We start from the raw sequence: 26508 nt of genomic DNA on the forward strand, positions 1-26508 counted from the left end.
ATTTACAACAATAGCCTGTCGGAGAAATACGAAATACTCTATTTTTTCTATCCTTTGCATACACCGCGCCGGGTTCGGCCCACAAACCTCTTTTCAGACAAGGCACCCATAAGATTATAACGAGAGTGGTCAAGATTACTCCATATATCATGATTTAATTTCTCTTTGATCCAATAACCTGCAAATCAATAAAGATACCAATAAATTATACTCGGTTATAGTACGCGATAGGTCGAGATGGCAATCGGAGTATGAGGCGGAAGGACGCCCCGCACAGCTCCCACGCTCTCCCGCACCAGGTTAGCGCGGAGGTTGTGCGGGAGTACGCGGCGTTCCCACCCCGATTGCCATCTCGACCTGTCGCGTACTATACCTACGGTCTAGTACGTTGTCTGTCTGTCAAGGCCCTTTTTCTCAGGAACGCGTAAGGTATCAAGTCAAAATTAATATACTTACTTAAATAGGTATATAGTGATAAAATTGAAGTGTCTATCTGTAATTTCGAAATAACTACCTTATATTGAGCTCATATGGTTATTTGAACTGTACCATAGCTGAAACAAACGTTTTTAAATTTTTTGTCTGTCTGTCTGTTTGAATGGGCAAATCTCCGGAATTGCTGAATCTATTTTGACGGGACTTTCACAGACAGACAATAAGTAACACAGACATCCGTTAAGGATTTTTGAAAATTCAACTCCTAAAGAGGTAAAACAGCTGATCGCCAGGGCAGCTAGTATTACTATAAAATGAAATACCCATCAAACGTATCCTGTCTCAATGGACACCCCTTGTTTCAATCAGGGTCTCTTGCTAACTAAATATTAATGCATGTTTCTTTTAGGGTTTCGTAATTTAAGCCATTGCTACCTATTAATTTATTGCTCCGAAAATTGTTAATTTTGTTTTGGTATTTTGTGTCAGAATCAAGTCAGCTTGTCAACAATAACGTAAAATCAAAGAGTATTGATAGGTATAATGTATAAATTATAATCTATTATATAATATATTAGTAATCACTACTTTTTACGTAAAATGACGGGTGATCTTTATGGTAGGTACCTACTAACCAGTAGGTTAACCCATAATATTATTATGGGTGTAGATAAAGTCTTGTATGCAACTGTTGATAATTAGGTATTAAATAAAACACTCAAGTCATACTGTAAGATAAACCGACTTTCGTGTTTTAATGCCCCTCTTTATACAACTATAAATAACTATTGTTTATAATCATGACATATTGTATCACATAAAAGTTGTGTTTTGAAGGCATGAAATAAAAGAATAATAATAACCAAAAGCACCCAGTTTTATTCTCACTCACTATTAGAAGCATAACACTTAAAATACAATAATTTGGTCCCATTTAGAAACAGGCTAAGTAAAAAAACTTGCATAAACTAATTGTGTACATAATTAATAATTTATTCTGAATCCATACATCCCACTTTATTTAGCAATAAATTAACAATAATTTAAACACACTTTAGAGATCCTATGATATCACATAGAATTTATTATAAATTTATGAAATTAGATTTCAAATTTTAAACATGTATAAACATAACAGTATAAAATAGCATAGTTAGGGCCTGTTTCATAACCTCCAGATAAACTTTATCTAAAGAATTTTGTCGTTATAACAGTTTTAGTATGGAGAATCTGTCAAAATGTCAAAATTATGCGTTAGATAAAGTATATCTGGCGATGGTGAAACAGGCCCTAAGTATAATTGGATGTAAAAAGGGTTCAACCTACATAGAGTTAATAGATAAAATTTAACTTTATTATTAAAAATTAACTTTCAATCGACAGGTTGAATCATGGTTGAATCCTTTTTGCGTAAATACGTCAATTTCAAATAAACGGAAATGGGAATGTATTTTATAAAGTCATGTATCCACTAAGGTACTAAGCGAAGGGTAGCGAAGAAAAATGCTAAAGTTTTATTGTTGCAATAGCCGTAACAAAAAAATAGTATAAAAATATAAAGTAAATTTGATATTTTATATTTTGTACGATATCTTACTCTAAAAGTAGACTTTGAACTACGCGAGCGATACACTTGCACACGGATTTGTATATAAATTTATGTAGAAAATTTGAGGTGGGCACAAAAACAAAATATAGGTATAGCAAAATCCAAACTGGGTTAAAACCACAAAAGATGTTCACACCCTCCATACTGACTCTCATTTTCTTTAAAGAAACGCCCTATAATATTCCATTTTATTCCACCATTTCATTCAACGAGGCAATAGCGCCTAGTGAATTGGGCACTATGCCCATTAATGACCACTTATTTTTAGAAGTAAGTTAGTTAAGCAAATATCTTTTTAATACATATTGTTAAAAGCTGTGTGTAAAAAACTGTAAATAAAAACCTTGAAGAAATCGTTCAGTAGTTAAAATGTTGTAATAACTCTGGAATTCATATTCAAGATATGGGTTTCTTAAGGGGACCATTCAGACGTTTTGTGTCATAGTCACCCTTAATGCATTCATCATCATCATCATCATCATCATCAACCAATAGACGTCCACTGCTGGACATAGGTCTCTTGTAGGGACTTCCACACGCCACGATCTTGTGCCGCCTGGATCCAGCGGCTCCCTGCGACTCGTCTGAAGTCGTCCGTCCACCTAGTGGTGGGTCTTCCGACACCGCGTCTTCCGGTTAATGCATTACATGCATACAAATAATGGTAATATATGACATGAGGAAAGACACCCCGCGGACGTAGCCCGATACGTTGGTGGAGACCAAATAAAAGAAGCGGTCGACACGCCTATCTGCGATGCAATCGTCGCGGCAAGAAACAGATGAAAATGGAAAAACATCGTAGCAAAGATTGGATATAAGGGGATCCACGATTTTCAAACTTGAGGAAGCGTCGCAGGAAGAAGATGACATGTCATCTGGATGGTCGTCTAAAGAAGCCCCTATCTGACTATGTATTCCAGTGTTAAACATAAATTTACGCATTTCTTGACCGGTACTTCTAATTGTTGTACGTGGAAGCGGACACGTTGCCGCCGTGGCCTGTCCAGTTGGTGTGAACGAATTCACCCGGCTTTGACATCAGTTCGTAAGTGTGTGCTCCGAAATAGTCTCTTTGAGCCTGCAAAACAAAAGGTTTGTGGCTAATTCCGTTGTAAAATTCTAAAAAAAAACCGGCCAAGTGCGTGGCGGGCCATACTCAGTGTAGGGTTCCGTAGTCACAAAAACAGATATAACTCTTTAACTTGTGAACCCTACTAAGCCATGATAGTTTTCCTTTCAAATTGATTATATATACTACTGCTGTGAAATATTTCATGTTTTGGAATCTACAGGTGAAGCCCTTTCGTATGATACTTCTTACTTTGAAAATTGAAAATACTAATCATTTGTTCATAAACACATTTTAATTTTTTTTAACGATGTAACAACAAATTCACTGTTTTCGGATTTATTCCTTTACTTGTACTATAAAACCTACCTACCTGATAAATTTCATGATTCTAGGTCCACGGGAAGTTCCCGATAGGTTTTCTTGACAGGCACGACAGAGAGACAGACAACGAAGTGAACCTATAAAGGTTCATTTTTTCTTTTGACGGAACCCTAAAAACATGAAGTGTTTACCTGCACCTCTAACTTTTCGGAATTATGTGCGTTTTAATTAATTAAATATCACTTGCTTTAACGGTGAAGGAAAACATCGTGAGGAAACCTGCGTGCCTGAGAGTTCTCCATAATGTTCTCAAAGGTGTGTGAAGTCTACCAATCCGCACATGGCCAGCATGGAAGACTATAGCCAAAACCCTTCTCACTCTGAGAGGAGCTCTGCTCTGTAGTGAGCCGGTGATGGGTTGATCATGATGATGATGATTTACCTGCAACAAGTTGGCCGGCAGCACATCATTCCTGTATCCGTCGTAGAAGGCCAGCGCGGAGCTGAAGGCCGGCGAAGGCACTCCGAGCAAAGCGGCCTGGGCCACCACTTGTCGCAGCGACATTTGACACTCCTTCATGTGCTCGAAGAAGTACGGGTCCAGAAGGAGGTTAACCAAATCAGGGTTCTTTGTAAACGCGTCCTGGATAAATAAGTTAATAAGCCTTCATTCAGAAATATCTACGTTTAACTTTTACAATTGGGTATTTTCCTACTTTTTAATTTGATAAATATTATTACTTTATTATAAACTAAGATGAAAATAATGACGTACGCTGAAAAAAATATTAAAATCCAACAAAGATTTACAAAGTTACAGGCATTTTAATTTTGGAGTGCGACAGTCTTCTATCCTTTTCTCGCAAAACGAAAATTTGTATGAAATCGCACGAAGCTGCTATGGCATTAGTAAGGTGTGACGTCAAAATGCTATATCGCTATCTCTGCCTAATCAGAAATATTTAAATGCTTATAACTTTTTTGTTATTTGATCGATTTAGTTAGTTTTTTCAGTTAACGTCGTTTCAGTTAATTTTTATCCTAGTTTATAATAAAGAAATAAAAAAATTGGAGTCAAGATCATAATTAGCTGATGCCCACGACTTCATCTGCGTGGATTTAGGTTTTTGAAAATCCCGTGGGAACTCTTTAATTTTCCGGGATGGGACAAAAAGTAGCCTATGTCACTCCCCTGTCTTTGACTATACCCATGCAAAAAATCACATCGATCCGTTGCTTAAAAAATTAAAGAATTCCCACAAGATTTTTGAAAAACCTAAGTCCACGCGGACGAAGTCGCGGGCTTCTCTTTTTATAAAAATGAATCGCTAAATGTGTTGCTGATCGCAAATCTCGAGAACAGCTGAACCGATTTCGCTAATTCTTTTTTTATAATATTCCTTGAAGTACGAGGTTGGTTCTTACGGAGAGAAAAATTGTAAGTATTAAAAAAAAAAAGAATTAGGCGGTACGAAGTTCGCCGGGTCAGCTAGTAGTAAATAAATTACCTTGATGTTCCCGAGAAAAGCACTTCGGATGATGCATCCTCCTCGCCACATTAGCGCAATGCTCCCGTAGTTCAATGTCCAATTGTTAACCTATACAAAAATATAGTCACATGTATAAAATCGGTCAAGTGCGAGTCGGACTCGCGCACGAAGGGCTCCTTATCATTGTACAAGAAATCTAAATATATAAAAGAAAAAGGTGACTGACTGACTGACTGATCTATCAACGCACAGCTCAAACTACTGTTCGGATCGGGCTGAAATTTGGCATGCAGATAGCTATGAGGTAGGCATTCACTAAGAAAGGATTTTTGAAAATTCGACCCCTAAGGTGGTGGAAATAGGGGTTTGAAATTTGTGTAGTCCACGCGGACGAAGTCGCGGGAATAAACTAGTCTAAAACTAATTTAACAAAAAATTATCGCTCCAACAACAGTTGTACAATACTCCAATTCAATGACGGACAGCGCCATCTAGGATGTGATTTAGAAGATTATTTGGTCATGAACAATAACTTTATTTTTTGTGATGTAGCCACTAAATTCACGGTTTTCGGGTTTTTCTTTATTTGTGCTATATGACGTAGCTATATGCAAAATTCCATGATTGTAGGTCGATGGGAAGTACCCTATAGGTTTTAATTCCTCCAAATTGACAGACAGACAAAAAAGTGATCTTATAAGGGTTCCTTTTTCCCTTTTGAGATAAGGAACCCTAAAAAACAAAATCGATTTATTAAATACTAGCGACCCGTCCCGGCTTTGCACCAGAGAGGAACTATTCTACTATACATTGTCTTCTTAAGCGCTGATAGTATAATGGTCAAGATGTTGGCCTTCTATTCGGGAGGTTGCTCGATTCCACGCAAGCGCAATTAAATAGCGCTCGCTTTCACGGTGAAGAAAGAAAGAAAGAAAATGCATTTATTTGTTGTTGGTGTCACAGATAAAAACATAAATGTAACATTTTCATCTGTGACACACATAACATGCAGGCCGCTGATTTTCCGGGTGAAAGGAAAACATCGTGAGGATATGCATGCCTGAGAGTTCTCCATAATGTCCTGAAAGGTGTGAAGTCTGCCAATCCGCACCTGTCCAGTGGACTGGTGGACTATGGCTAAATCCTTCTCATTCTGAGGGAATGTCCGTCCTCAGTAGTGCGCCGCCATTGACCTGATGATGATGAAGTAAAATTGCACAATTACCTTAGCAGCTTCTCTCATCATCATAAACCCTTGAGCGTAGGAGATGAGCTTGCTAGCAAAAAGTGCTTTACGCAAATGTTCGAGGAACTCCTTTTTGTCACCAGCAAACTTGAGCGAAGATCCTGGCAAGACCTTACTGGCGACCAGTCGTTCCTCTATACAAAAAAAATTTGACCTTCAAAACTGCTTCTCTTGGGATATTGACGTGAGTCTACTATGATTACTACTACAATAGCCGGCAGAAAATATTGTACGTCGACCTTTAGAATGGGATTCCAGCGTCGTGAAGCATTGTCTCTGTCACTCATACCTATGTAACGTTTTGTCGGTCTCAACGACAGAGACAACGCTCTACGAAACCGCTATCTCTTTCCAAAGGTCGATGTATAATATTTCCTGCCGGGTACTGTACTACGCCTCAATAGCTCAACAGTTGGGGGAGCGGACTGAAATTCAAAATGTCAGCGGTCCAAATCCCGCCCGTTGCACTATTGCCGTACACACTTGTAGCACAAGCTTTTAGCTTAATTGGAGAAGAAAGGGGAGTTCATGATTAACATGGCTAGTAGTAGTAGTAGATTCCATTAAATTTAACAATGAAGTAAAACATCCAATCTGCACTGAGCCCGTGTAGACTATGCCCTTCTCATTCTGAGAGGACACCTGTTCTCAGGACAAGACTGGCGATAGGTTGATTATCGCCGTGACATAAGCAAAAATGTAATCTAGAGAGTAATAATATAATATAGTGTAGCAAGAGAGATCTATTAGATTATTATTAGACCTGTCAATTTAGTGTAGTACAGAGAATTTAATACAACAGAATTAGCAATAATGGCGTCGATTCTAATTCTTCTAAAACTTAGAGTAGATTCGGCATTTTTTCTTTTTGATATTGCTAAAAATGACGGAAAAGAATTTTAAATTAAAGATTCTAAATTTTAGCACTACTCTACAAATTTAAACACTGTGCCCTACTGGCGCCTAAAGTCACAAGGTTTGACAGTTTTAAATTAAATTGTCTGTCTTTTTCTTTTTACACTGGTAAGAAAAAGATGTGAATAGTTTAAAATTAAGTTGCAATCAGAATCAGTAGCAATGTCTAGATTTTAAGTTACAAGAGCTTGTTACCCTTTAATGCGGACAAGCAGCGAGCAAAGACAGCTTCTCCGATGAGAGTTAGGGGGACTCCGTACTCCAAAGCAGTAATACCAGTCCACTTTCCAGTGCCCTTCTGTCCGGCAGTGTCCCGAATCTTGGGCAGGAGGTATTCACCTATGACAACAATACAAAATGTCAGTGGCCCTTACTAATAGGTTTAAAGTAAACTACGATCTCGCCTAGTGGTAAATGATGATGCAATCTAACAGCCCTTTCACACGGCGTCCAGTTTTTTGCAGGATCCCGTTTTGGCGAATGTGTTTGTATGCTAGCGTTCACACGAGCATCCCGCACGCGAGATGCTCGCTAGCATATAAACACATTCGTCATCAACCAGGATCCTGCAGACAACAGGATCCTGAAAAAACTGAACTGCCGTGTGAAAGGGGCGTAAGTTGGAAGGGGGCTAATTTGGAACAGGTGTTGTAATTTATTAAACCCATACCCATACCACAAAGTAAGGATAGTATATAGAGCAATCGTGTGGTAAGAGAGCGACCCGAAACAGTTCCTTTTATTTCCAGGACCTGTATGGCAGTCGTTGTGGTTGTCATTTACCACGAGATCAAAGGCGTCGGTAGTACGTTTTTCCTATACCTAGCATTCCTATACCATGTAGAAACTAAACTAAATATTTTAACTGTCATGTCAAAAGTACGATTTAGTACGGTAAACCCACTTGATACATAGAGCAAATATGGTGGGTTCTTTCTCATTTACGCATCTAAATATATAAAAGGAAAAGATGACTGACTGACTGACTGATCTATCAACGCATAGCTCAAACTACTGGACGGATCTAAGTATGGATATAGATGTTTAAAACTTCGTAAAAAAGAGTAAAGAGACTTACCATCCGTGTCCTTGAACTTCAAAATGTCACGCGTGATCTCAATTAGGAAGGAATTTAGGATCCCTTTGTTCCACTCATCAAACACCCGAGCAATTTCGTCCTGTTTCATGCCTGAAAACACGCACTTTTTAAAATTCGGGGTTGTCTAACGGGTGGAATTCATAATAAAATCAATCTATCTATTTGTTACTTAGCTACGCTTTAATTTTTTAAAATTTGTATGGCCTTTTATGACAATAACAATGAAGCTAAGTAACTTTCTTCTTCTTTTTATTATTTGGGGCTATGCAGGTTCTTGAGTTGCCTTGAAGTGATACACTTCAACCATTTCCGATCAATAGCCACCATTTTTTATAGTCAACACTTATGGCCGCCACATACAGCAGCACTTTTCTGATTAGAATTAGAGTAGCTTCCTCAGGGTGTACGATGTGTTTCTCTATGTGGATACTATGTTATAGCAGGTTATGTGCTATTGCTGTGCGGAGTTTCGACAAACTTCTGGAGTTCGCTAAGTACTTTACTTTAGTGTTCTCACCGAGTATATCCTTCATTACATGGTAAGCCTCGCATATGACCTGCATGTCACCGTACTCAATACCGTTGTGTACCATCTTGACGAAATGCCCAGCACCACCGTCGCCCACCCAATCGCAGCACGGCTCCCCGTCAACTTTAGCGCTTATGGCCTGAAATGGATATTCATTTTAGAACCAATGCAGACAATTCTCAACCTTTAAGTTACGAGTTTCCATCCTTATGTCGTCGACATTCCATCTACACGCACGAAACGTTTTGCGTCATCATTCCTCATCCAAGGTTTGGAATACTCTTCCGCGATATGTGTTTACCAATTACAACCCGGGTATCTTTAAAACAAGAGTGAATAGGCATCTTCTAGGTAAACGCGTCCCATCTTAGGCCACATCATCCCTTTCCATCAGGTGTGATTGTGGTCAAGCGTATACCTAGAATGAATAAAAAATAAAAATAAAAAGTGTGGACGTGAGAAGCGGTGATAACCTGCTGGAGACTTCGACCTTCTATTTTGGAGTTCAATTCCGGGCACGCACCTCTAACTTTTCAGAGTTATTTGCATTCCAAGCAATTAAATATCACTTGCTTTAACTGTGAAGGAAAACATGGTGAGGAAACCTGCATGCCGCTAAGTAGAACGTAATAATGTCATTCATAAGTTTTTATATTATTTTATTCATAGCCCTTGACTGTAATCAAACTCACTTAATGGTAAGTGATGATGCTGTCTAAGATGGTACCGGGCTAACTTGGAAGGGGTATGGCAGTTTTTATTAAATGCCCTTTTGGTTTCTAAACGACATCGTACCGTAACGCTAAATCGCTTGCGGCTCTGCGGTATGCCGTTAACAAAACAAAAGGAGTAAAGAAAGCATAATTTACGTCTTTGAATGTATTATAAGTCGCAATACTATTATCAACTGTTAATAATACACAATGCATAGTCGACTTAAATATTCATGAAATGTATGAGAATGGTGTGTTTAGCAGCGCGATTTTTTGTTCATTATTATCATCAACATATTGCAGACACCCTACTGAGCACTGGTCATCTCACAAAATGAGAAGGGAGAAATTTACTTCCTTTCTCTTTTGAGAAAATTATGGAGAACTCTCAGGATTCTCAGAGAATTCGCACGATGTTTTCCTTTACTGTTAAAACAAATGATATTTATTTGCTTAAAACCTGCATAACTCTGAAAGTTACAGGTGTTTACTAAAGATCAAACCCTGGACCTTCATAATAGAAGGCATATGTTTTGAACCCTAAACTCTCACTGTCCTTATTTCGTTGATAAAATATAAAGGTCATACTGCGTAAAGTAACACCGACATAAAATGTAATCAATCGTTGAATAAATCACACGCTAGGCCATATGGGCCGACCTCGTCTTAACCTCGCGAGGTCAAGTCAGGCAGTCTAGATAGTAGATAACGTTAATCAAAATAGCACATAAATAAATTATAGACATTGATTTTTTAAACATTGAATTCAAACTATTTATGCATGTATTTGAACACGCATAAACAGTTTGAATTCAAATGCTTATTAATGTAAAGGTGAGCTGTGGATAATATGTCTGCCTTCCATTAGGGTGGTCGGGGGTTCGGAGTTGTTCCGTACTTTTGATGTATTTATAATCATAGCACAAACCAGCGTCTTTTCCAAATTCGTAGACTTATTTTTATTACAAAGCGGGAGCGCGTTCCCGGATCCGGTAAGTGACTGCATTTCACAAACCCTGATCGTCCACTAGCTTTTATTCTTAACAGGAGTTATGCGCGTTTTAAGCAATCAAACAGAAAGCTATAGTAACCATATCATTAGCTATATAGCTTTGTGTTTGAAGTCATAATAATCCATAATTGACACATTTATCTGTACGCTGAAACACTGTAGGTACAAAGTGCAAACCAGTCTTTAAATAGGGCACTAGGCCAGTGGAAATTAATATTCATTTTTACACAAGTGCAAAGCTTTACTTTCAATACAATATTATAAATGTACCTACTTATTCATTCATCTAACTTGGAAGTTGGAACACATGTTTCTAATATTGAATAGAGCACACTAATATACCTATCGTTTAATTGAATATGAAGCCAGACCTTTCCTTTCATAATAATCAACCCATCTCCGGATCACTCAGTAGATCTGTGCTCGGTAGCACAGATCTCCGTGGATGAAGGGTTTGGTCACAATCCACCACACTGGCCAAGTGTGGATTGGCACACTTCATATATTTTTGAGAGAGAACACTCACAAGCATACAGGTTCCCTCAGAAAGTTTCCTTTTATTGTTAAAGTAAGTGATAATCAATTGCTTAAAACTCCGAAAAGTTTGACGTGCTTGCCTGGGATCAAACCCCCTAATAGAAAGCTGATGACTTAATCAATAGGCTATCAATGCTATTAATTTTGTTCAGTGGAGCAAATAGAATAGAATAGAATATGTTTAGAATAGAATATGTTTTTTATTCATGTAAACTTTTTACAAGTGCTTATAGAATAGTCAGGTAGTTTTAATTTACCACTGGTTCGGAATGCCGTTCCTACCGAGAAGAACCAGCAAGAAACTCGGCGGTTACTCTTTTTAATTTTTCAATTTACAATGTTATTATACCGCACTATACAAGCCGTTGCAGCCCCGTGCATTGCTGGAGCAAGTCAAATCCAAGCTTTTTTATCGTTTACATAGTCTGCAACAGTATAATATGCTTTTTTAGGAGCATACTTTTAACACATTTTTTAAATTTGTGTAAAGGCAAGTCTAAAATTGCTTGTGGAATTTTATTATAAAATATTACACTCCTTCCCACAAATGACTTTCCCACCTTCGAGCGCAGGAGTAGCGAGCTTATTTCGGTTTCTAGTTTGCCTATCGTGAAAAAACTTAAAATACCTGGAAAATGGGTTTGACATATGGCCATGCTTTTACATGGCCTCCAGGCATCAGTGAAGGACCATGCCGAGCTCCATCCTCTCCACCACTTACCTGCAAAAAATCAGTTTAGCGGGTAATCAAATCATAAAAAAAAACAGAAACAGGCTGAATTGAAAACCACCTCCTTTTTGGAAGTCTGTTAAAAATATGCAACAGGTGGCATTTGAATCTATGTTTAAGATTTTAATCTGCTACTAAATGGCCGCTAAGCCTGCAGAATTTTTGTAAGTACTTATGTAAAAAATATTTTAGTAGATAAATCTAGTATCCAAACCAGGCGAGGTTATAAAAACAACAAGTGACATTTTCCAGTGTTGCAGGTTTCTAAAAATTCACTATCAGCTTTTGTTCAGACAGTATCAGACAGACTCTATAAATGAATAAACAATGTTAAATGTACTTACACCCATGCCCATATAAAGTACTCCGGTTGGTGCCAGCACTTTACACCAAGTCTCAGTATCAGCGTACTGTGAGTTACCACCATCGATAATTATGTCTCCACTTTCTAACTGTGGCGCCAACTTTTTCACATATTCATCAACTGCTGAACCAGCTGCAAATAAAGTTAAAATACTGAACCAATTGATGCCCGCTACTTTATTCGGACTTACACATTGGGATAAGGACATATTAGGCCAATGTATCGTAGTCACGTTATAATTTCATCACAGTATTCTAGGTGGTTTTATTAGTTTTTGGAGTTTTGGTGATTGAGAAGTACAAAGGGAAAGTAAAAGTAGTGTCATTTATGTAAGTACTGGTAAACTCATAAGCCGCAAACCGCATCGGGAATGCAAATGACATCCTAGACACAGGTTATCTAGTTGGGAGTCAGATCCTCCACCCACGCAAATGGCCAAGTTGTAAAGAGTTTTCTGGTTTAGTTATAGTTTTAAAATATTTGTGCGGGTTTGTCCCTTTATGTTCATGCATACCTACTAATAAAATAAAAATCTTACCTTTAACAAGTAACATAATTTTTCTTGGTTTCTTAAGTTTTGATATCATATCTTCTAACGATTTTGCGCCAATAACTTTCGTCCCCTTTGCTTCATTTGCAAGAAATTGATCTACCTACAAGTATTTAATATGTTCATTTCCTAGTCTTACTGCATTGTATTTCATACAATAACTCTTACCACTCAAGTTTTAAAAATTTACCTTTTCCACTGTTCTATTAAATGCACATACAACAAATCCTTTTGAGTCCATATTAAGGATCAAATTTTGACCCATCACAGCCAAGCCAATCAAGGCAATATCAGCTTTGGATCTAAAAAATTAAGCATTTTCTTATAATTATTTGAAATCTAAGCATATAAAAGGAAAAGGTGACTGACTAATCTATCAAAGCACAGCTCTAACTACTAGACGGATCGGGCTGAAATTTGGCATGCAGTCAGCTATTATGACGAAGGCATCCATCGCAGGCTAAGAAAGGATTTTTTAAAACCCCTAAGGGGGTGAAAGACGGTTTGAAATTTGTGTAGTCCACTCTGACTAAGTCACGAGCATAAGCTAGTTAAGCATGTATAAAATGTGAGTACACTTAGTAAAAGCTGCTATAATGCGTCCTAACTAGAATAGAAATGACTTTATTACTAATATACTATTATTGATTTTGTCATGTAATGAACCAGAATAATTATAATGTTATAAATAGGTATCATTAACTATTTTGAAGAGTGCTAATTTTAAATGAATAATGGGGCCGATTCTCTAGTACACAATCTCTAAACTAAACAAAATTAACAGGTCTAAATCTAATGCTTTCCTTTTCCGCAAGCAACATTATGAAAGGGATAGCAATAGATTTAGACGTGATATTTTAGTTTAGTTTAGAGATTGTGTACAAAGGAATTAGCCACAATAATAACTTTACTAAGTTTTAATAAGTAATTCAAACTGTAATCAATAAGAAATTGGTTCTAATAATTATATGAAGTGTCACTAAATGTACACCCTTTACTATGTTTACACTTAACAGCAAAACTTGTACATTAACCTTCAAGTAACCTTGTAATCAAGTAGCCATTCAATGAAGTTACCTACATTATGGCAATAATTTTTTAATCAGTTTATCACACATATTTTCACAAAAAATTCTACTTCCTCAAAAAAAGGTTGAGTAAAAGTCAAAATTCCACCCAACTTAAAATACAAAATTAAAGTTCATTAAAAAAATATTCTATTGCGTTTTAAACTTTTATAAAGATTGGTTTAAGAGTGTAAAAGAAAGAAATACAATATTTGAATTATCACTAAAACTCAAACTTTGTGCTCATGCTCACTCAGCACATGCATTCATAAAATATCTACACATCACGCGCGGTTTTAAACTAATTTATTAGATAGTAACTTACTCTGCCATATTAGTGAGAACAAAATATAAACGCCGGCGGGGTTGTTATCCTTCCAACCTGTCTCTTTAGCTAAAAGTTTATAATCAAAAAAATATGAAAGTTAGGTATGCACCCAAAGCTAGTTAAATAGAAAGAGCACAGAACACTATTACTCCTACCAAGAGGCGAGAAAGAGTATGTAACTGCACTGCACTCTGCAGCAGCAATCTGCACATAGAGATAGTATTTTTTTTTTTTTTTTTTTTAATTTATTTTACGGCCCTGGATAACAGTCCTTTAAGGCCTTTCAAAAATTTACAAATTCTAAAAATACAAAATTGCTTATAACTAAATATTATTCTAAAAATACAAAATTGCTTATAACTAATTAGTCTAACGTTTTTACACTTTATTTATAGTATTATTTATATAATTAAAAATAGACTTAAAATATGACGTTTTACACAACAAGTCCTTTACATGGCGGGGAAAATCAATTTTTTGTTTTTGTTCCATATTTATAGTGTTTAGATCACTGGCTAATATAAGTCTTTGTATGCCAAAAGCTGGACATTTGAGTATCATATGATTAACATCAGCCTCCTCATAATCACAATAGTTGCATTTTTTACTGTTTAGTATTTTTATTTTATTCAGGTGTGTTGGCACCAGACAGTGACCAAATCTCAGTCTATTCATTAATGATGTAAATTTTCTAGATTCACACTTTGTTTTGAAATACCATGGTTGTATTGGTATTTCCTTTTGAATTTCCGCATACCATTTTCCTTTATTTTTATTAGTCACATCCCACACTTCACTCCACAATTTCTTTTGTCTTATTTTAATTGTATTGCATAAATCCGTAAATGGCACTTTGATGCTACTTGAACAATCTTCATAAAAATTACTTCTTCTTGTAGCAGAATCAACCACTTCATTTCCTGTTATGCCTCTGTGGGAGGGTACCCAAACAAATTCTATATTAATTCCCCTTTGTTTTAAATTAAGTAGTACATTTTTAATTTGGAAAATAATATAAACTAATTTATAATTACTAAAATTAAAATTATTTATAGCTAGAAGAACACTTTTCGAGTCTGTTATTAAAACATAGTTATTAATTTTAAACATTAATTCTTCTTTGATATATTCCAATGCCTTGAACAGGGCAACGCATTCAGCAGTAAACACACTGCAGTCAGAGTTTAATTTATATGATCTACATTTTTTTAACTGTGAATCATAGAAAGCAGAACTTACAAAGTTCTCATTTTTAGAACCATCCGAATATATCCTATAATGATTTTTACAATTTTCTTCAATGAACAAGAGGAAGTCTAAATTGGATTTAATATCAGTGATGTGTATTCTATTTCCGAGGTTTATTACATCATAGTGGCAATCATACATAGGCCAAACGTCATTCACATTTATCTTACTAGCAATACTATGCATATAAGTCATAATCATTGACATAGTAGGTCCTTTACCGGAAAGAAGTGCTTCCGCTGTAGGTTGTAGAGTTTCAATTGATGCTTCAGTAACTTTTAATAAATCCTGTGGAAGTAATAATTTGTTTACCAAGTTGGAGTTAGCGAATAGTTGCTTCAAACAAAACTTTTCAGCCAAATAAACACGTCTCACCGGCAAAGGAGGGATACATGTTTCTACTTCCATTGAATTAATAGGTGTAGACCGCATTGCTCCACTTATTATTCTCAAACCTATATTTTGAATGACATCCAATTTTTTCAACAACGATGGATTAGTTTGCATATACGCAAGACAGCTATAATCAAAATGACTTCTAACCATACTATTGTACAACAAAGTCAGAACTTTGGGATCTGAACCCCAAAATGTACCAGCTAAACATCTAATAAGATTAATGCTTTTTAATGCATTTTTACAAATGTAGTTAATGTGAGCATCGAATTTTAGTTTTGTATCAAAAATTACTCCTAAGAACTTCTTATTTCTTACAATTGGAACATCTAAGTTATTATATTTAATGTTTACATCTACTGGTCCACCAAATACCATGCATGAACTTTTAGAGGTATTAATACTTAATTTTAAAGTGTTTTGGTAATAATTTTGCACCTGAGTCAATGCTGAATTAACATTATTTACAGCTATTTCTACATTTTTATTTACACTATATAATAACAAGTCATCTGCAAATTGTAAAATTTTAACATCCTTTGTTGTTACATATTTCTCAATTTGAGAGGTATATAAATTGTATAAAATTGGAGATAATGATGCACCTTGCATAAGGCCTTTACTTGTTGAGTTAGGTCCATGAAGTATATTATTATACTTAACATAAAACTTTCTGTTATTTAAAAAATTTGATAGCCATTTTAACATTTTTCCAGGAATGCCAATTTCATGAAGAGAAGTAATAATCTGGTTTAAATCAACATTATCATAAGCACCTTCTATATCCAAAAATACACATACTGCAGCATCTTTTGATAACTTACAGCTTCTTAAATCCGATACAAATGATGTCAAACTCTCATTAGCACTTCTCCCTTTTCGGAAACCGTATTGGAATGTTGGTAATAATTTATTTTTTTCTGTAAAATAATCTAATCTCAGTTTTAGCATTTGTTCAAATAATTTTCCTATGCATGATGTTAGTGATATTGGTCTGTATGAATTACAATCAGATGAAGATTTATCAGGTTTTAAAATCGGTACTATACATTGGATCTTCCAACTCTCTGGAACACATTGATTATCCCATAGCCTATTAAATATATCAAGTAAAGCTAATTGACCTAATTTATGCAATTTTTTAATCATTATATATGGAATGTTATCTAAGCCGGGTGTAGAGTTTTTTCTTGATTTAAGTGCTATATTAAATTCTGCAAAAGTGAAAGGCTTTAAAAGTAACATATGCTTGTCAGAATCATTATTAAATTCGAAAACAGAGGTATTTAACGTTGTGTTATTGTTATCATGTTTAAATTTTGAAATAAAATCGGGAATCCATACATCATTTTTATGCTGTGGTGGGTTTTTAATACGTTTAAACATTTTCATATAATTCCATACTCGAGTAATAGGAGTATATCTATTGAATGTTGAACATAACTTGTACCAACTATTTTTCTTAGCATCCTTAATTATTAATTTTTTTTGTGCATCCAATTGTTTATAATTAATGTAATTTTCCATCAACCCATTTCTTTTATATAACTGTAAAGCTTCTCTCGAATTTTTAACAGCAACTTCACAGTTTTCATCCCACCAAGGAGCAGGAGTTTTAAAAAGTCTAGGACCTTCAATTTTTACATAAGGAACGAATTCTTTTCTAAGAGTATTTAAAACTTCACAGAACTTATCATAAGACTGTGAAGGATCTTTTTCATCAAAAGTTATACCTTTAAAGTATTCCTCTGATTTTGCATAATATTTGGTCCAATCTGCTTTATGAAATAGAAATTTCTCTACTTTGTCATTGACAGAATATTTAGATGGAACTAGGCTTAATTTTGTAAATGTTGGATAGTGGTAACTACCCAAAGGATCGTCACCCACTGACCATTCACATAGAGGTGCTAGTACGGGACTCACCCCTGTCACATCAATAGCAGAGCTATTTGCATTAGGTCTTTGTACTGTAGTAGATACACCTGTGTTTAACAGGCATAGGTCATGTTCATCAAAAATTTCAAACAATGTTTTGCCTCTTGAATTTGTACAACTGCACCCAAAAGCAATATGATGCGCGTTAAAATCTCCTGAGACTATACAAGGTTTTGGTAAGCTAGCAATAATATTTTTAAGTTTATTAATTCTACAATAATTGTTATTTTTAGGTGGACAATAAACACATAGAATCGACACGGAACCAATATTAGTTTCTAGAGAAATTGCTATGGACTGGACATCTTGATAAAATTGTGTTGGCAATATTTTATATTTTAATGTATTTTTTAATAAAATGCCTACTCCACCATGTTCATTATTTGCATTTTTTCCTACAAAATTATATCCTGAAAATCTAATAGGATTACTTGTATTTTTTTGCCAGGTCTCATTTAATAGCAAAATATCAATATTATGTTGTTCCAAAAATGTTTTAACCAAGGGTTTCTTATTGTTAATACTTTGGATATTATGCTGCACAATAGTTAGGTGAGAATCCATTATATTTTATTTAAATGTTCTAAAAATGTTTCTTTGATTTGATTAGTAGTCTTAATATTATTAGAGTTCCCTATTGTAACCAAAGTGTTTACTATGGCTCCTAAAAGCTTAGAGTTATTTACAATATCATTGTGTGAAATTTCTGTCTTTGTCTGTGTAGTTTGCTTAGGCTGTGAGTATGTAGTTTGGCTTTTTTGATATGTCTGAGGGCTCTGAGGCTTTGGGAGTGGAGGGAAACTCGCACTACTTATTTGAACTACTTTTGAGTAGGTTTCTTTTTTGTTCCTCTCCATTCTCGCTGCCTTTACAGGACACGTTTTTGATATTGCAAGATGCGCACCCCCACAATTGCTGCACTTCAGTGTATCTGTCGTGCAGTCCTTGTAATGGTGCTCACCAGCGCACCGTGAGCATATTTGCTGATTTTTACAAATTTTCCCATAATGGTTAAATTTCATACATTTAAAACATTGCATTAAAGGAGGAACATAAGTGAAAACTTTGTATCTCCAGTTGTCCAAATAAATGTACTGCGGTAGACTAGTACCGCTGAAAATTACACTGATAGTGGACAGAGGAATTAGCTCCTCTCCCACTTTTTTCAAAAATCTCTTTACACCTATTACTTCACTTTCCGAGGAGAGTTTATTGAATAGTTCCTGATTGCTAGATTCTTTTGGAATGAACCTAACCACCCCTACCCTTTCCACAGAGGACGCCGGGATGAACGCTCGAAGTTTATAAACTGAAAGGCACTCGTGCTTCAAAAAGTCATTAGCCGCTGTCGCTTGTTTGAAGACAAGCATAATTTTAGTAGCGTTTATGCGCCTACTTTCACTTACACCTTTTACTTGTTTAAAATATTTGGATACCACTAGGGGATTTTTGTTTCCTAGTTTGATATCTTCTGTGCTTTCTACGTATACAGGGAATTCTGAATTGGTACTAGTATCGCCGTACGCCCGGCGATACCCTGGTTTTATAAATGGTTTGTATTTTGCACCATCACTTTCAGAGGGTTTCTCCTTTTGCATTTTCTTCCTCTTTTTGCCCGCTGCTGGTTCCAAATCACCGCCGTCACTATCTGACGGCATTGTACCACAGTTTAACGAAAACTATTTACAAAATAATGTACTATTTACACTCAAAAACTATATTTTTAACAATTTTCAATTAAAAAGCGCGCTTCGCGTTTCCCGCCAAAAACGCAAGTCCTATTATCTAGAGATAGTATCTGCATTTGTAACCAAAGAGCACAGACCAATAACATATAGGATACAGACCACTAACTCCATAGACGATGTTTGTTTCAGTAGTAAAAATCTAAGGGGAAGTGGGAGGCAAAGAATTTATATAACAAATTGTCATTGTTATAGTGATCGTCTGTCTCACATTTTATTTTTACTATGAGAATCCACAGGACCATCTCTTTCTAACTTTATATAATAACTAGGTAGTTAACTAAATAAAATAGGTAATTAACTACCTAGAGGTGGGTAACCAGGTTCTTTCTTCAGGGGTTTTGATATATGTTTTACGTAAATATATTTAAAACAGGGGTTTTGGGATATTATGATTTACGTAAATATAGGTATTATATTATTTTATTGAGTAATTAGGTAGTCTTAGATGTTATTAAAGAATTTACAGCAGGGGATTGAGTTTTTTTATACCAATAATTCCATTGAACCATCGACACACAACGTTTGCGTTTGACCCCTTTCTAAAGTAACCTACCCGTAGCTACTGTTTCAATTCAGTTGGTGATTCTTTTTGCCCCCTCTGCACTAGTTAACTAGTTATATACAAATAGGTACATTTTTCATAAAAATCGGTGGCCCAGGAAACGTTAATAAGTTAATAAAGCATCCATGGCATCCATGTAATCCGAGATGTTATCTATAAATTGTGTCAAAAGTTTGTCAAATGCCACATCTCTATGACATATCCTCTTTATCTATTATTATCAATGGACAAAACTCTCGATTCCGGAAAATCTGCATCAATTATTATTTCAATCACAAATATTGCAATAATTGTTGTGATTGGCTGAATTTATGATATTTTTGCTGCAACAACGAGCCATCAGCCAACCAGAGGTGATTGCGATGGACATTGCGTCACAATGCAGTTTTTATTAATCGAGCCCCAAGATTCTAGAAATTTCCTCATTGGTCAGTGTTAGGTTTGTTTTCGTCTGTTATGTTAAAAGTAGTAGTAAAAAAGCAACCTTTTGATTGGCTAATTTGTGGGCAAGTAGAACAATTCAGTAGTTATAGCCAATAGTAAATAGTGTTTTAAAACGTTCTTTAACTATATGAATCAACGAAAACAGATTTTCTTTTGAAGGTCACCTTCAAAGGTGCTGTGCGTGAGACGCGAGTGCTGTTCTGCCATTTGCTCTGCTAAATTTTGGTGCCGGCGTTTGAATTTTAGATTTTCTCCGAAATCCTAACCCAATTGGAACTTGTAAGTATAATTATTTAATTTTAAAACGTATTATATTGCACGTAAACGTATTATAGTGTTTAATACGTGCAATATAATACGTTATGGTGTTACAAGAAGCACGCGGAAGGAAATAGATAGGTTAGGGCCTACGCAACGGTACCTAACTTACCTTCCAAATTACGTTTCTGAGCACCCAATTTCCTTCTGCGTGGATTCTGTGCTGGTTTCACTGAATCAGTGAATCAAAATTCTTATTTAGGTATTGCCTGCGACTTCTTCCATGTAGTTGCAAGTTTAAGAAAATCCGTTAATCGTTTTGTTTTCCTAAGATAGCGTAAGTACCTGGTTAGTGGAATTTCACCTTTCAATTTGACAGTGAGATAGATTATAATAACTTAGACAATTTGGATTACAGTTCTAGCAGCCCAATGATAATACATATGTAACTAGCTTATGCTCGCGACTTCGCGTGACTACACAAATTTCAAACCCCTATTTCACTCCCTTAGGGGTTGAATTTTCAAAAATCCTTTCTTAGCGGATGCCTACGTCATAATAGCTATCTGCATGCCAAATTTCACCCCGATCTGCCAGTAGTTTGAGCTGTGCGTTGAAAGTTCAGTCAATCAGTCACCTTTTCCTTATATTTTCATATTTAGAAAAAGAAATAGAAATGTTACATGTGTATCTAAAAGCTGTATCTAAGTTAAAATGAAGACTTAGAACTATGGTTCACATTTCTATTTCTTTTACTCTCATGCGTTTTTACCATCAGTCCTACTCAAACACCAACTTATATAATATTATAATATAACTTGTTTGTGACATAAATGTGTCATTAAGGGAGCCTGCGTCTTCTGCGAATCTACTTTTATTTTAGACTAGCTTATGCTTGCGACTTCGTCCACGTGGACTACACAAATTTCAAACCCCTATTTCAACTTATTAGTTGAATTTTCAAAAATCCTTTCTTAGCGGATGCCTACGTTATAATAGCTATCTGCATGCCAAATTTCAGCCCAATCCGTCCAGTAGTTTGAGCTGTACGTTGATAGATCAGTCAGTCAGTCACCTTTTCCTTTTATCTACTTTTATTTTAGAATACTTATTTTGTACTAAGACCCAGCATTGGTTGCAATATGTTGTATGTTGCTCATAATATGCCAGAAACCCTATTCAAACGCTAACAATTGCAGTTTTATACCCTACTAAAATGTTTTATGGTTTTTACCCACTCTATTAAAATGTTAAGTATAATGCGTAAAAATTTGTTCTCTCACACCATTTTACCTTTTTGTAAAAGTACTATTTTAGTCTTTATTTTAAAGGTGAACCGTACTTTTGACATGAGAGTTGACCCATAGTGTTAAAATAGCGCATGAGAAGTCATTTTGGACAGACTATAAAGTTTTACACCTCATGCTTGCGTTGTATGTTCAACATAATCCCACAGAATCCTTAAAAAACCTAATCCACATAGATAAAGTTGCAAGCCTCATCGATTTGGTACAAAACTAACTTGTCTCCTGAAAAATGGATAGATATCCTATATCTGTATCCCAGAAAAATTTAAGATTTCCCATAGAAAACAAAATCTAAATCCACGAGGTTAAAGTCTATTATAATCTCTATATATAAAAATGAATTGCTGAATGTGTTGCTGATCGCAAATCTCGAGGACAGCTGAACCGATTTCAATTTTTATTTTTTTTTAAATTAAATAAAAATCCTGAAAAAGAATCGACTGTTAGGCGGTACGAAGTTCGCCGGGCCAGCTAGTTATATATACTTTTGTATTGTGTATAACCTCTTTAATTTAATAACACGTCTTTTTTAGGATTGGCTTGTAAACATGGGCCGTAAATTCATCGTTGGCGGTAACTGGAAGATGAATGGGGATAAGAACCAGATAAACGAAATTGTCAACAATTTGAAGAAGGGACCCCTGGACCCCAATGCAGAGGTGAGTATCAGAGCTTTATAAAGCTAATGTCACGTCACATGCTTATAGAGTGGAGTGAGCTAAGGGACAACCACACAGCTTTCATCATCGTTGTCATTGTCAACCGATAGACATCCAATGGATATAGGTCTCATCTTGGGACTACCACATGCGACAATCCTGCATCTGAATCTAGCGACCTGGACGTTTGATGTTGTCTGTCCGTCTAGTAGGTGTTCTGTTTTCTGGCGTGAGGTCGCTATTCTAGCACTTTGGGATCCCAATGTCTATCTGTTTTTGAATATCCAATTAGTTGGTTTCGAATCCCTGAATCAAAGTCAAATAATTTTAATAGTTCAAATTAAATTACATCGTAATTGTAATCAATAGCAAATTCTGCCCATTGATTGGATGTGAAAAATGCAAAAGCAAAATATGTGAACAGCGAATTCAACCAATCAAGAGGCAGAATTTTTTGTTGATTACGATTACGACGAATACGTTTTTCTTAAACAGTCAAGGGGTCTGCACTAATTTCTAGTGTATGTTGTATAGGTTGTAATTGGAGTGCCTGCCATCTACCTGGCCTATGTGAAAACCATTGTCCCTGATTCCATTGGTGTAGCAGCTCAAAACTGCTGGAAGGCGCCCAAAGGAGCTTTTACAGGTACTATTTTATGCCGCCCTGGAGGGGATACCTATGTCTCATACCATCGTTGCACGTCATCAGAAAACACAATGTAATAAAATAATTATGATTACAAATATAAAATTATAAAGACTAGCTGCCCCGGCGAACTTCGTACCGCCTAGCAGTCGATTCTTTTTCAGGAATTTTTTAAAAATTTTCTCTCCATAAGAACCATCCCCGTACTTCAAGGAATATTATGAAAAAACAATTAGCGAAATCGGTGCAGCTGTTCTCGAGATTTGCGATCAGCAACACATTCAGTGATTCATTTTTATATATTGAGATTAACACATACAATCCCAAATCCCAAATAGAGTCCATCAAATGGAAGGCTACCATCGAAAGATGTCGGCCTTCTATTCGGGAGGTCTTCCTCTACTTTTCGGAGTTGTGTGCTTTTAAGCAATTAAATATCACTTGCTTTAATGGTGAAGGAAAACATCGTGAGGAAACCTGCATCCCTGAGAGTTCTCCATGATGTTCTCAAAGACATGTGAAGTCTGCCAATCGGCACTGCTGATGTAGCGGATTCAAAATGAGTCCACCACGCTGGCAGTAAGTTTAAGGCTATAGCCTAAACCTTTCTCATTTTGTGTGATCTGTGCTCGTCAGTGCGCCGGCGATGGGTTGACCATGGTGATGATTATGAATCTAATTTCAGGTGAAATTTCCCCTGCAATGATCAAAGATGTTGGTGCTGGTTGGGTTATTTTGGGACACTCTGAAAGGAGGACAATCTTTGGTGAAAAAGATGACTTAGTAGCTGAAAAGGTAAGCTGAACATAAACACTGTCATAGATTATTGTCTTATATATTTATCATAAAAGTTGTGATAGCCTGGTGGTTAGGACGTCTGTCCTGGTAGTTAGAGCCTCCGATTAAAAAATCGGAGGTTGGGGAATCGATCCCAGGCATGCACGCAGGTCGAGTTCTCCATAATGTTCTCAAAGGTGTGTGAAGAACAAATCCGCACATGGCCAGCGTGATAGACTATGGCCAAAACCCTTCTCACTCTGAGAGGAGACCCGTTCTCTGTAGTGAGCCGGTAATGGGTTGATCATGATGATGATGATATTTATCATTAAATATAAAAAGTCTCAAATACAATGTATTCTGTTTAGGTTGCACATGCCCTTGAATGCGGATTAAAGGTCATTGCCTGTATCGGAGAGAGTCTTGAAGAGAGGGAAGCCGGGAAAACCGAAGAGGTTGTCTTCAGACAGACTAAGGCTCTTTTGCCAGCCATTGGCAACAACTGGGCCAACGTTGTGTTGGCGTACGAGCCTGTATGGGCCATAGGCACTGGCAAAACTGCCTCACCGCAACAGGTAATTTGTTATTTTATCAACCAGAGTAATCGTAAATATGTTTCAAAGATATGCTAAACTAAATGATGCCCGCGACTTCGTCCGCGTGCATTTAGGTTTTTTAAAATCCAATGGGAACTCTGATTTTCCAGGATCAAAAGTAGCCTATGTCCTTAGGCCCCGGGATGCAAGGTATCTCTACCAAATTTCATCAAAATCGGTCAAACAGATGGGCCGTGAAAAGCTAGCAGACAGACAGACACACTTTCGCATTTATAATATTAGTATGAATGAAAGCTTGAGCAATATTAAAAGATGCGTCTCAGTTTTTTTTAAAATTTATTTATCACTATTTATTTTTATGCTCGCGACGTGTGGACTACAAAAATTTGAACCCCCCTATTTCACTCTCTTAGGGGTTGAATTTTCAAAAATCCTTTCTCAGCGGATGCCTACGTCATAATTCTGATAAATTGGCTTGTTAATTACTTGCATAATATTGTTTTGATATTTGATTTAATCACAATAAAGATTTAATTCAATTTAATTCAATAATTGGGGCCGATTCTCTTGTACACAATCTCTAAACTAAACTAAATTAACAGGTCTAAATCTGGTGCTATCCTTTCCCGCAAGGAACAATATGAAAGGGATAGCAATAGATTTAGACGTGCCATTTTAGTTTAGTTTAGAGATTGTGTACAACGGAATTAGCCACAATAGCTACCTGCTTGCCGAATTTCAGCCCGATCCGTCCAATAGTCTGAACTGTGCGTTGATAGATCAGTCAGTCACCTTTTCCTTTTATATATTTAGATTATTTATTTATACACAGAATAGGAGATCAAAGTCTTTCCACTAGGCTGTCACGAGTTCTTACTTCGTTTTTACTTGAAACCTGTAGCAAAATACTTTGTCCTTTAGGCCCAGGATGTCCACGCGTCCCTCCGAAGCTGGTTATCTTCCCACGCCTCCGCGGACGTCGCACAGTCTGTGCGCATCCAATATGGCGGCTCAGTGACGGCTTCCAATGCAAAGGAGCTCGCCGCTTGTCCGGACATCGACGGCTTTCTGGTCGGTGGAGCTAGTCTTAAACCAGAGTTTATCGATATTGTGAACGCTACTCAATGAATAAAATATCATGTACACAGGTTTAGTTAAAATGTTTAAAATTTGCTGAGTGCTGTAAAAGATGTGGCCTATGTAGCGTTCGCCATATTGTCTTTTGCAGACACTAAGCGTCGATTCTGTTTTTCTACGTTTCTAGGTAAAATATGAACCTCTCTAGTAATAATATAATAGTAATTTTGTCTTGCATGTTCCATCGCTAATAAATATGCAAACACCGTAAGCAACTTTAACTAAATCAACGAAATCACTATTCTCTCTCTATGGAGAGAAGTTTGTATAGGGCTCTGTTACATAATGTCAAAAACAAAAACTCAGTGAGACGTTAACCATTTTATATTGCATTGCATTTTATATCCAAATCCATTCAGCCGTTTTTGCATCATTGAGTAACAATCGCATTACCAATCGATGAAAACATGAAAATCAACTCCGAACTTACATTAGCTACACTTGTTTGATTAGTTTTTAGATTGGTATCAAATGTCTTATCAATTATTTTGTGAACTTGTTATCAAATCATTGCTGTTAATTTTAATCAGTTAGTTACATTTAAAATTCTTTCGACATTTTTAAAACCGGCGTACATGCAAAATAGCTAACATGCAAAATTCCAAAATAATAATAGCGATTAAGTTATTTACGATTAATTTTTTTTTAAGAATATTAGCCAAGGTAATTGCTGACTAATATTCCCCTTTCCCCTCCAATTAAGCGTAAAGCTTGTGCTAGGGGTAGGTACGACAATAGTGCAACGGGTGGGGTTTGAATCGGTGACTTTCGGTTTTCAGTTCGCTCATTTAACCGTTGAGCTATCGAGGCT

General features: G+C 36.2%; 2 protein-coding genes across 2 annotated transcripts; one reads left to right on the forward strand and one right to left on the reverse strand.

Moving 5' to 3' along the window:
* Positions 1-1294: 1294 nt before the first annotated feature.
* Pgd (phosphogluconate dehydrogenase) lies at positions 1295-14205 on the reverse strand. Its single transcript, XM_034983857.2, has 12 exons — positions 14018-14205; positions 12816-12927; positions 12614-12728; positions 12056-12207; positions 11610-11702; positions 8708-8858; positions 8170-8280; positions 7287-7430; positions 6156-6310; positions 4949-5038; positions 3883-4083; positions 1295-3125 (listed from the first exon to the last, which is right to left on the reverse strand). Exons 1-12 carry the CDS (start codon positions 14023-14025, stop codon positions 3006-3008), a joined length of 1452 nt encoding a protein of 483 aa, XP_034839748.1. The 5' UTR covers positions 14026-14205; the 3' UTR covers positions 1295-3005.
* Positions 14206-20498: 6293 nt separating this feature from the next.
* Positions 20499-26387, forward strand: LOC117995843 (triosephosphate isomerase). Its single transcript, XM_069508753.1, has 6 exons — positions 20499-20635; positions 22455-22580; positions 23115-23226; positions 23912-24021; positions 24372-24578; positions 25482-26387. The coding sequence occupies exons 2-6, from the start codon at positions 22470-22472 to the stop codon at positions 25686-25688; spliced, it is 747 nt and encodes a 248-aa protein (XP_069364854.1). The 5' UTR covers positions 20499-20635; positions 22455-22469; the 3' UTR covers positions 25689-26387.
* The last annotated feature ends 121 nt before the right edge of the window (positions 26388-26508 follow it).

The sequence above is a fragment of the Maniola hyperantus genome, chromosome Z, assembly GCF_902806685.2.
Source record: "Maniola hyperantus chromosome Z, iAphHyp1.2, whole genome shotgun sequence".
Taxonomy (NCBI): Eukaryota; Metazoa; Arthropoda; class Insecta; order Lepidoptera; family Nymphalidae; genus Maniola; species Maniola hyperantus.